Below are 12111 nucleotides of genomic sequence, written 5' to 3'. Positions count from 1 at the left end.
CGAAGTCCAGCAGCAGTGCAGACACGGCTTCATGAGCAACCAAACACTCCCGAGTGCAGACAGGATACAGAAGCTGATTGCACAATACCGTAAGTGCATTGCCGTGCAGCAGGCATATGTGGAAAAGTGATATGTGCTGCATTTACCCGAATCTAACGTGCAAATTTTTTTTCCGATAAAGTGGGTCTGAAAATTGCTTGTGCATTGCATTTGGATACGAAATGAAAACCGTGTTTGCAACGATGGCAGCAGCCTATCATCAGAGGCAGCATCATCGCCATCATAAGATTTCGACAAACCACATTTTCGTAAAAGTTGCTGTGGGCAGAGAGCACTTACAACCAACTCTGTGGGTTCATTTTCTGTTCGACCATGATTAGGAGCGGTATTCTCTGTCATTCACTTTTGAAGATACACTATCACTTTTGCAAGATTACGCACAGCTCGGCACTGAATGCATTGCCATACATGGCCACCAGCGCTTCTGGCGCTGTGCTAAGCACAGCAAGTGCGGTGCAGTCACAAAAAGGATCTTGCGAACATCATAGCAGTATTTCTAAAAGTGGTCACTCGAGAATACCCTCCCTGGGTGCTTGGTATCTGTAGCCAATGAAAGTTAATTTAAGAAAAATTCCGTTCTGTGCAGCTAAATTATGCACATCTAATTTTTTTTTATCAAGAGCGTTGGGGGCATGCTACCGTATTTTCCGGTCTATAAGTCGCACATTTTTATAAGACGCACACGCCTCAAAATGGCAGTTAAAAAAAACAAAAATGTATATAAATCGCACCTGTGTATAAGACACATCTGTTCGTTCGGTAAGTGGTTTAAAAAAATTACAGTGACGTTTCACTCCGTGACCGCGGGTTTCGTGCAAGCGTGTGAGTGCCATATATTTCCTATATAATTGCGATATCAATGACACGGACACTCCAGGCGCATTTCTCTGTTGTGGTTGCCGCAATGTTCTGTCTCAAGTCCAAGGGTGATAACATCGTCCCCGCGCGCCATATGCTGTATGTGTGAGTGAAAACGTGCGACGGTGAGCCAAATCGCGGACAACGGAGGAAAGTAGAAAAGCCGTGCGGAAGGGACTCTGGTAGCAACTGCGTAGTTTGCACAGCGGCGTGCGCCATATCTTGAAAGAGAACTGCAGATGCGACGACTTCGAGGTCCCTCGACTCGCGGTCGGCCTGTCGCTGCATGCGTTGTTGCTCTGTCCTCGCGTGGCGCTCAGCGACTTGATCACGAGAAGAACCCGGTACCTCAGTAGCGCGCACAGAACCCGTAGCAATTAAGTAAACCAGCACTCTTCGTGTGGCTATAACATTGAATCTAATTTTGACAGCAGTTTTTCCTAAAAAAAAAAAAAAAAAAAAAGAACTTACATAAGTCGCACTGTTTCATAAGACGCACTGACGAAAAACTCAGAAACAAAAAACTGCGTCTTATACACCGGAAAATACGGTATATATTTCTTTTACAAATTGGGGTGCGTGTTAGATTCAGGGGCACTTTAGAACCAGGTAAATACGGTGCAGTTCTTCCTGTGTAGAAATAAAGATGTGTGAAAATTGCCTTTACTTGTTTGTTTGCCCTCGGTGAAGTGTGGCTAAAAAGCATAGCAACATACTTGGATGGGGGAAAAGAGCAAACTGCCTTGTGCGATTCACACAATATATTGTGTGGGAAAGAGCACAAAAGCAGCACTGCGAGTGTTCAGCCTATCTACCTTTGAGGATCCCAAGAGAAGCCCTGTCCACTCAGGACATACCCCCATGAGTGTGGAAGTGTCCAAGCTCAGCCCTCCACCCGACAGCTGATCCTGCAGCCAGTCCAGGTCAGAATCTATGGATTCGACATGATCTGCAAAAATCCTGCATGCAAAGAGCAACAAAGTTGAGTAATGCTGCAGAAGGGTGCATTAGTTTATTTTCCAAATGTTTCAGCAGACTGACAGTTCTACTAAAGAGAACATATGGACTCAAATAACACAAAGCCAATTTACATATATTATCAGTACATTTCGCTGTAGCACATAAAGTCCACTAGTGCAATGCACTGGAATTGTATCCATTTATTGGAGGCAACTGCAATATGTCCTGGTATTGGGAATAGAGAAAATCTTCCATTTGTGCACCTAAGCTGAAGGTACCACACAGAAAAATACTATACAGTTGCCAACAGATAATTTGGACATACTCAATTATTAGGACAACTTTGTGGCACCGTCACTTGCCCCATAGATGTAATGCATAAGGACAACTGATATTTTGGATGGCAGGATGACAATGGTCGAAACACAGGTAGCCTGCAGCATGTACAGCCTGTCACAGCCTGTACAGTGTTGTGAACATGCTTCTTTTTTTTTTGGCCACTTGTGCAATAAAGACGCTTAGGTTTGAGCGGATCCACGTATGTGCATGCAGAAATGCGTTGACAGGCTTTGTATGGTCTCTTGTAGACTAAAGACAGTTATTTTCTGATGAGTCCGTTATTTCGGACTCTGAATTATTCAGACTTTTAAGTCGCTCCCCTCTTCAAATATGAAATAAATGTCTTGCTGATGAAATTCATTGGCAGCCAACAGCAGCATGTAAAAACAGTATCATTATGCAAAGCATATTCTTATACAGTGGAATCTCGATGATACGAATCTCACGGGGTCACGAAAAATATTCGTATTAGCCGAAATTCGTATCATTGAAACGCAATTAAAACTAGCCAAATTAAGAGGGGACGTGGGGATCAGATCGCGAAAATCGCGAGAAAAATCTATTTTTGAAAACCACACGTTTCGGTATCTGCAATGCCTAATCTACGCTGTATCAAAATAGTTTGGCAGAAAATGCTCTAAAAGTGCCCGAAAAAGATTAATTCGTCAGTGCGCAGGGTGAGAAAACAGCGTTAAATCGCGCAAAATCCCCGCAGTTCACGGAGACATAACTCGTATTTCCCGCCACCGAGCGCCGCCATCTTGGTATCGTTCGAAAGCTCAAAGTTTCGCCGCTCCGCTTCTCAATTCGTCCGTAGTTGCCATCTTGTAACAAACGCACAAACACAAAAGAAGCGCGGGTCTGCGATAGGTAGTCACACGGGCCCTAGGATGAAAGCGGCCTCCGATTGGCTGCCGTGCTAAAAGGCGTCTCTCCATTGGTTGCTGCTGTGACAGGGGCAAGATGGCAACCACAGTGGTCTGCTTCGTAAACCACTGCCGGCGTCTTCACTTGACACGCAGAATTCGGATTACTGCGAGCACCCAGGTTAGTGATGGATCGTCGCTCGTTGGAGAAAAAATTTTGGACGAAGCACGCCTTCGGAATACGGAAGCGCAAGCCTCCTATGCCAAGAAAAATACGGCGATTAGTGGGAGAAGCGGAGGAGCACCCGACTGAATGTGCCGCGCTACCTTGCACCGTGGATTACGTGCCGCGCTATCTTGCACCATGTGACTCCGGCAGCGAAACAGACAATCGCCCTGTGCCATCGGCACCGATAACACAGTCGACGGAAGACGTGCCAGCGAAGGCTCCCGCGCCTCGGCGTACGGCCGCGCCAATCAGCCGAGATCATATCTCGGTAGACATAAAGTCCCTATATAAGAAAAGTACCACCATCTACTCTATCCTCCGCCGCCTCCTCTCCTAATGCGCTTGCTTTTTTCTTTACTTTTTGCTTGCCAAAGCCAAGTCGACGGTGGCGCACCTAGAAAGTCCATGTTAAGCTTTCAGGCCGGGCGCGCGCCGCCGCCTCCGCCGGCGACTGCGGCTTGCGCAGAGGACTTTCAACATGGCTCTGAGGCGGAAAAAAAGAAAATATAAAGAAGTGAAAAGCGTGCGCTATCATCGTCCAATCGGAGATACAGGAGAGAGAGAAGGGGCGTTTATCAAAGGATGGCGGTACTTTTCTTATATAGGGACTTCAGGTAGACATAGCTCGCTGCGTCTAGGCAAAATGGCTCAAACACAAAGACGCGGCCCGAAGCACAGCAGCCACTCCGTCCGGCTGATGGCACGCGGAAAAGGAGGAAAAGCACAAAAGCAACAAAAGCGTCACCGCTTCAAACTCTTCGCACCCAGTCGCGGCCTCCGTGCTGTCCGGCGCCGCGTCAGTGCCTCCGCACCAAAAGAGAAAGGGAGAAAGCGCGTGACTGCGCGCTTTTCTCTTTCGCGGCCGTCGGTGGGGTGGCGTTTATTCGTATCAACCGACGCGGGTCAAAAATCGATTCGTAACAACTGTTCTCTAGCACGTTGCAAAGTAATGGGGCTCGGCCGGGACCACAGAAAAATTCGTATCATCCGGAAATTCGTATTAGCCGTGATCGTATCATCGAGATTCCACTGTACTCAGTAACACACAGACAAGGGGTGGTTTGCCGAGTACACCCATGAAGACAGCTGCCAAATGAATAAAGCACAATTTTAAATTGAAGTTTCCATATCAGATGCAAGACGCCACCAAACAGGTAAATCAATTTTGCTAAAAGTGTGGATATGACCAAAATGCACTGGTCATCTGCAATAGATTCTGGGGCACTTCTGTTGCTTGCAGTGTCATAAGTGTTATGAATAAAGAAAAGGAAGAGGAAAAAGTAAAGAACACAAATAAGGAAGATCAGTGACAGAGAAAACAAAGGTTGTGCATGGTGTGAGAAGAAAATAGGAAAAATAGTTGCTGAGATGGCACGACCAGTGCTGTCATCCTCAAGTGGTGAAGATGTTATCCAGCTAAGATCTGGAGGCACAAACGAGATGGCATTGTGGACCTGTGCTTGAAAAGGGGTTCTACTGGCAGTGAACCTTTGTGCCCTTCACCTACTGACCAATGGCTATAGATAGGGCCGTAGTGCTGCAGCATGGTCTTCAGCAGCATAGCCTAATGTGCTAGACCAGGGGTTCTCAAGCATGTTCGTTCCAGGGAACCTTGCTAAGCTCCATGAAGCGCCAAGGAACCCCTCCTCCCCCCCCATTTAAGCGAATTAAAATGTCCTAATTAACCGAATGTCGAATTACCCAAGGTATCAAGAAAACAATAAATGAATGCTTACTATGTCAACAGGCTTTTATTTACTGAATGAATTAGCAAATCTTGTTTCTATTTTGCACAAGAGCAGTGTGGCACCCGCCTTGGTGGCTCAGTTAGCAAAGGCGTTTCGTGGCTGAGCACGAGGTCACGGGATCGAATCCCGGCCGCGGCGGCCGCATTTCGATGGAGGCGAAATGCAAAAACTTTTGCCCGTGTACGTGCTTGCGTTGTAGTGCATGTTAAAGAACCCCAGGTGGTCAAAATTAATCCGGAGCCCTCCACTACGGCGTACCTCACAGTCAGAACTGGTTTTGGCACGTAAAACCTTAGAAAGAAGAAGAGCAGTGCGGAAGCTGAAGTTCTCGTCATCTCATGACTTATTTGAGCTAGCAGCGGCGAAGGCCTCGCGACATCCTTCGCAGCGCGGCCGCGGCGCACGTGTTCATCTGAGACACGCTTTTCCCTACCGCGCGCACATCCCGATTATTTTTTCGCTAGTGAGCTGGTCGCCAACAAATTGCCCGCCCATCGCGATGTAGCCGGTGCTCTTCATCTTCGACAGCTTTGCACTGAGTCAAAGCGAAACTACTCCTTACCACAACCGCTGCAGAGAAAACCGCGGCCGTTATCGACGAGATCATGGTCGGCGACCTTGCGGTTCAGAAGGCAGGCGGCCGACGCCATAGCCGACGCACTCACCAAGTCAAAACGAAACTACCGTTTGCTGCAACAAGTGCGCACGAAACCGCAGTCGCTATCGACGCGATCATAGTGGCGACTACGCAGCTGCGAAAGGCACGCAGCGACGCGCGCACCGTCAAAACGAAAGTACTATTTCCGGCAACCGCTGCTGCGGACGAAACTGTGCTGGTTATCGACGCGATCATAGATCGCGATTACGCACTTATGAAGGCACGCGGCTAGCCGCCAACGCGGTGTTACGCGCGGCGATTAACGCAAGAATAAAGGCTTTGAGAACACAATTAGGCACGAAGAGTTCCGGCGTTGCTGTCAGTCACGTATAGCGTACGATTGCCGCTGAGGACCATACCAATGAGGACTGCATCGCTTCGTTTTTGGACGCTAGCGCCGTTTTAGCTCTTTTGCGGCGCACACTTGTGGTGCTCCGCGCATTAGTTTTCTTTTTATTCCTTCGAAGTATAACATCAGTGCGCACGTGCGCTATCGGCACCTACCCTATCTACAAACGGGAGAAATGCGCATGGTGGTAAGTTAGAGCCTCCGAGATTCAAGTGCGAAAGCTTAGGCGCGCTGGCCATGGCTGCCTGTTTTCAGAGATTGGGTGGCTACAAGCTGCTTGCGGATTTATTGCGCAGTTCGCGCGTTGCCGTTACGCACTGTGATGTGCTTTTTGACACTCGGGCATAGATAATTGAGGTTCTGTGGATCAAGCGCACCTCGTGTTCGCCGTTTTCGCCACTTGGCGAGCGCGGGACCACGGAAAATTTATCAGTGGCTAGCGGAACCCTGAGCAGGGGCCTGCGGAACCCCCGGGTTCCGCGGAACCCACTTTGAGAACCCATGTGCTAGACCTACCCCTGCAGCTCCGTTGTGCACTACGAAAACGTACAGGGAGTCACCCAGTAGTCAACCGGCCACATCCTATCTACATGGACCACTAACCATCAGCAGCAACACGTTGTGGGGCATTCAGAATAATATTTGCTTTGTTTCTGAATATTAGTAGTTGTGAACAAGATTCCTTTTTTTTTATTGTTCCGATTCACGTTTGCTTTTAAGTTGTGTGATTAGTATTCTTGCGTTTTATTGCTGTTTATGTTGTGGCAGCTTTATAAATATTTGATCATTGTTGTCCTGCCCCTTATTTTTCTCTAGAACACACGAATCGATGACAATATCACATACATCAACATGAGATTTGTAACAGCTGTGACTATATAACCATTCAGATGTTACTGTGCCCACAAGGTCTAAAACAGGCATATGCTGCAGATTCCCTAACATTAAAAACTGCAAAAGTTCAAGTCATAATCATTTCTAGTCACTCATGCATGGTTCCTCAGCCCTACAGTTGACTTGGTTCAAAGAACACATGCATCAGAGCTGTAGAGGCACTTTCTTAGGTGCCACCTGTATAATAGCTGAAAATTACTATCAGCTTATCAGAAAACTACAAATGCCAAGTAGAGTTAATTGAGAGTGCTTAGCAATTCTTTTTGTTCTAGTTGGTGCAAGTGCCTTGATCAGTCCCAAACAATTGATATCATGAAAGGCAGACTAACAAATCCAATTCCAAAGATTCTCCACGGTAAAACTGAAATTAAAGCTTTAAGATTGCTTGCATGCTTAAACACAACAACAGGCTCTAGGAGCTCTCCTTACTTTGTGGTGCCAGAAGTCTTGTCTTGCAGTGCCACTTGCATTCCTAGGCTTGGTGGTGACGCTGCAGCACTTTCCTTCCGGCTGACACTCTCCTCTGTTGCGAGCTCAGTGCTCGGGGCAGCAACGGTTGATGGGGAAACAGCTGCAGGTGATCTCGCACTGCTTGTAAAATTGGGAAGGTCTTCCAACATGACACAGCTACTCAGCAGGTCTGAAGTGCTATTGGTGGTCTGTTTGTCACCAAGTAGTGATGGGTCTTCCTCACCAACCAAGTTAGATGAAGGAAATGCCTGTTAAAAAATGGTAGCGAAAGAAAACAGAATATGAAGGATTATTTGCACATACAAATCTAGCAATGATACTTTCAGCACTGACAACAGTTCCATACCACATAGCCTAGCAAGCAGAGGAAGCAATTGAGCAGCACCCGCCGTGGTTGCTCAGTGCCTATGGTGTTGGGCTGCCGAGCACGAGGTCGCGGGATCGAATCCCGGCCATGGCAGCCGCATTTCGATGGGGGCGAAATGCGAAAACACCCGTGTACTTAGATTTAGGTGCACGTTAAAGAACCCCAGGTGGTCCAAATTTCTGGAGTCCCCCACTACGGCGTGCCTCATAATCAGATCGTGGTTTTGGCACGTAAAACACCATAATTTAATTAATTTTAATTTTAATTGTGAGTAGCATATGCTGCAGCTCTGTGACACCATCCCACATTGGTTATCCATGAGTTGTAAGCATCCACCTTCTGCATTGTGGGGATGCGCGACTCTCACGCGTCTCCTGTAATCCGGCTTCACCGCGTAGCTAAGTGCCGACGGCGGTCGTGGTGGTTGCGGCGCATTGCGAGAGATGGCGCGAGTGTCGCGATGCTGGCACCACCAGGCGGCGGGGTGACTTGGGAGAAAGGGGTCAACGGCGCTTCCTCTTTGGCTTGGGATCGGTGGCCAACACGCACGAACGCTTCGCGCGTGCGCCGGCCTGCTTCACGCGACCGTCGCGCGAGGCTAAGAGCAGGACACCGGTATGGACGAACACGGATCGTTCGAGCGCGCCACCGTTCGCGTGACTGTACACGCGAACGACTAGGCGATGGTGTCATAGCATGGGGCGAACGTATTCGCTCGCTATCGGGTCGTGGTGAGTCGGACTTCCTTGATTTGTCGCGCGCCCGTGTGAATGTTCAATTGGTTGTAATTCGGCTAGTGTGCATTAGTGTATGAAAGGTGCAATAAATGCCCTTTTGATTGTTTGCACTACTGTGTTGTCGCTCCTTTGTCCCAAGAGCACATGTGAGACCCCACAGCATAAGTGCAGATGTTGAGCATGACAGGAGACAGTTCACTCTACCCAAGTCAAACCAACTCAGACAAGGCATATGACATAGTATTTTAAGGTGGAAAAAATTTCAGTGCAAACACCCAGGACAAACCACAAAGAAGAGATGAGACAAGCACTGGTGCTGTGGTTTTTCCAGTGTGTTTGCGCAGAAATTTTTTCACCTTAAAATACTATGTACCAACTAGCCCCAAACGAAGGTTTATTCGGTGAGTCCGAGGCACCCCTGCTATGGGTGCCTCGGACTCGCGGTGACATGGCGAAACCCGTATGACACAGCGAACTGTTCAAACTCAGTAGTCACGAACTGAGGACCGTTGTCGGTCACTACGCACTCGAAGATTCCATGCCTAGCAAAAATACTTTTCAGTCTATCAATGACCATTCCAGACTTTGTGGAAGGAAGAATGGCTACCTCAGGGTAACATGAAAGATAATTCATGGTGATAAAGTCTGCCTGGCCGTTGATTACGCACAGATCTACTCCCACTCTCTTCCAAGGAAACGATGATGTTGCGGTTGCTATCATGGGTTCAGCTAGTTGCTGTGCATGTTGTGCGCAAACAGTGCACTGATTCACGAACTCTGCCAGTTCGGTGCTCAATCCTGGCCACCAGACATAACCTTTAGCAACACTGTGACAACACACGATACCCTGGTGCCCATCATGCAGTCTGCACAGCACTTCTGCTCTTAGAGACTCTGGGATTACAAGCCTTGTTCCTTTCAACAAGAGACCATCAATCATGCTAAGGCATGTTCTATCTTGCCAGTAAGGCATGAGGAAAGAAGGAACATTCGGTTTCCTTAGTGTCAAAAGTGGGCGGTGGTCAACTATCTCGCTGAGGCCGTGGATGGCAGCATTTTCAGAAAATGGCAAACAAGCCCACAACGGTAATCCCGGGTCTCCAGCAGCCACCACTGCTGGATTTTGACAAAACGTCAGAGTGACGGCGTGGACTGACCACTTTGATGACTACCGCTTCGCCACAGCTCTCAACGAACGTTCGGGAAAGGCCCAGGTACGCTCACTACTTTTCACAATGGGATGCTAAGCCCACGAAGTCTTTGCTACATTTGGACTGACCGACGAAGAAGCAAAAAGTTATGATGTCGTCAAGCAGAAGTTTAACAGTCATTTCGTCAAAGAGCGGAACATTGTTTATGAAAGTGCCTGCTTTCACAGACGCCAGCAACGGCCAGAAGAATCAGTGGATCAGTTCGCAACCGCACTTCACGTGCTGGCAGACCGCTGCGACTTCGGGGACATGAAGAAGAGGCTCATCCGGGACAGGTTTGTCGTCAGGCTCTGGGACGCACAACTATCCGAGGCCTTCCAGATGGATCCGCAGCCGACATTGGCTATGGCGCTGGCCAAGGCTCGCCTCAAAGAAACCGTGCGACAGCAGCAGAGCCTTCAACCGGAAGGTGTCCACCATCGGGAGCCCGCCAGAACTTCAGGACCAAGGCGCCATCGTGGACGCCGTGGGCCACCAGAAACACCCGCAGCACAATGGGGGACGGTGCCCCTACTGCGTCGGCGACGCACACCCGAGGTAGACGTGCCCAGCCAAAGCTTCCAAGTGCCACTACTGTGGTAACAAAGGACATTTTGCGAAAGCCTGCCTCAAGAAAGTTGGGTCAGCGCAAAGAAAGGTAACGTCTTGGCTGTCGAACATGGTACCCGAGAAACTTTCATTGGCGCGATTGACACGGCCAGGAAAGCGCGCTATGTGCAGGTTCTGATAAACTCTGTGCCTATCCTTGCTAAAGTTGATTCGGGTGCAGAAGTGTCGGTTTTACCTTCTACATTTCCAGGATTGCCCACCCATCTGGATAACAAGCTCAATGTTCTTGGTGAATTTGTCGCAGAGATTGCGTGGAAAAGGAGGACTGCCCATCAAACATGCTATGTCGTTAGCACTCTTCGCGACGTACTTCTCGGGCTGCCAGCCTTAGAGGCTTTAGGTATCGTTAAATTTGCCGACTCACTTACTGCAGACAAGCAACGGTATGAGACACTTTTTCCGCGCATTGGTCGTAGTCTAGGGACTATCCCAGGAGAATACACTATCAGGCTACGACCGGGCGCAATTCCACATGCCATAACCGTTCCGCGGCGAGTGCCGATTCTGCTAATGGAAAGGCTAAAGCACAAAATCGAGAGATTCGGGTGCCGGGGAATAATTAGAAAAGTAGACTGCCCCATGGATTGGTGGGCAGGAATAGTCCTGGTAACGAAACAGTGGGGGAACTAAGAGTATGTGTCAACCTCACAAAGTTAAATAAGTGCGTCGTTCGTGAGCGCTTCACGCTACCTACGGTCAATCAAGCATTAGGCTCTCTGGCGGGTGCGAAATGGTTTTCAAAGCTTGACGCCTTCTTGGGGTTCCATCAAGTCTGACTAAGTAGGGACTTTGAAGAACTAACTACATTCTTGACTCCATTCGGGACGTACCGCTTTACCAGACTACCGTTCGGAATTACGTCTGCTCCGGAGTATTTCCAGAAAAGGATCTCCAAAATCCTATGTGGCCTGCAAGGTGTTGTCAATGTCATGGATGAAATTTTAGTGTTTGGTGATACGAAAGCCCAGCACGACGAACGTTTAGCTGATGTTATGTCACACCTAGCTAGTGCAAACGTGACTCTGAACAAAGAAAAGTGCCTGTGAAAATTGAAATTTTTGGGCCATATTCTGAAATAGAATGGAATTGAGCCTGATCCAGCGAAGGTCAGCGCTATTAAGAATCTAAACGCATCGAAAAATGTCACCGAACTGAGAAGCTTGCTCGGCATGGCCCATCACCTAGGTCGCTTTTTGCCTCACCTGGTGCAAACTACTGCTCCGATGCGTGCTCTTTTGCACAAAGACAGCGGTCTGGGGGTGTGACCAAGCAAAAGCGCTGAATGAGCTGAAAGGGCTAATTTGTTCTGCGCAGTGTATGGCCATGTACGATGCAACGCTTCCTACCATCCTTTCAGTGGATGCGTCCTCTTTCGGACTGGGAGCTGTCCTTTTTCAAATGCAGAAAGACGGTCACCATAGACCAATAGCTTTCGTGTCTCGATCCCACTTCTGACACCATGTGGTGACACTGCATAGGAGCGCGATGCGTATGCATGTCGGAATAAACAGTTGACGAGCCGCGCTCTAGGTGAGGAAAGGAAATAACCCCTGTTTATTGTGCTGGCTGATAATATACACTCGGGGGGGACGTCACGTGGTAAAAGTAGCTTGGCGCACGCAGTTGTCGCCCAGCCATCTGTCATGACATCACACGCCGAAGACATGCAGGCGATAACAGCACAGCGGAAGTGTTTTGCATTTTGCTAACCAGATGGTACCAGATTTCACACTAGCGGCATGGAACAGATTTTTA

At 48.5% G+C, this 12111-nt stretch overlaps 1 protein-coding gene across 5 annotated transcripts in view; it reads right to left on the bottom strand.

Annotated features, from left to right (window-relative positions):
• Positions 1 to 12111, bottom strand: part of LOC119436099 (heat shock factor protein-like) — a 125641-nt gene that overhangs the window by 44738 nt on the left and 68792 nt on the right. For 4 of the 5 annotated variants that reach the window (XM_037702844.2, XM_049660912.1, XM_049660913.1 and 1 more), the window contains 2 exons: positions 7391 to 7680; positions 1734 to 1878 (listed from right to left, as the gene is read on the bottom strand). In XM_037702844.2, the coding sequence (XP_037558772.1) occupies positions 1734 to 1878; positions 7391 to 7680 (435 nt within the window). The remainder of the gene's footprint in view (positions 1 to 1733; positions 1879 to 7390; positions 7681 to 12111) is intronic. The other variant, XM_037702845.2, reaches the window with a different exon arrangement.

This window comes from Dermacentor silvarum, chromosome 1 (genome assembly GCF_013339745.2).
Source record: "Dermacentor silvarum isolate Dsil-2018 chromosome 1, BIME_Dsil_1.4, whole genome shotgun sequence".
NCBI lineage: Eukaryota > Metazoa > Arthropoda > Arachnida > Ixodida > Ixodidae > Dermacentor > Dermacentor silvarum.
Note: the sequence above shows the minus strand (reverse complement) of the source record. Positions and strands in the feature narration are given on the sequence as shown.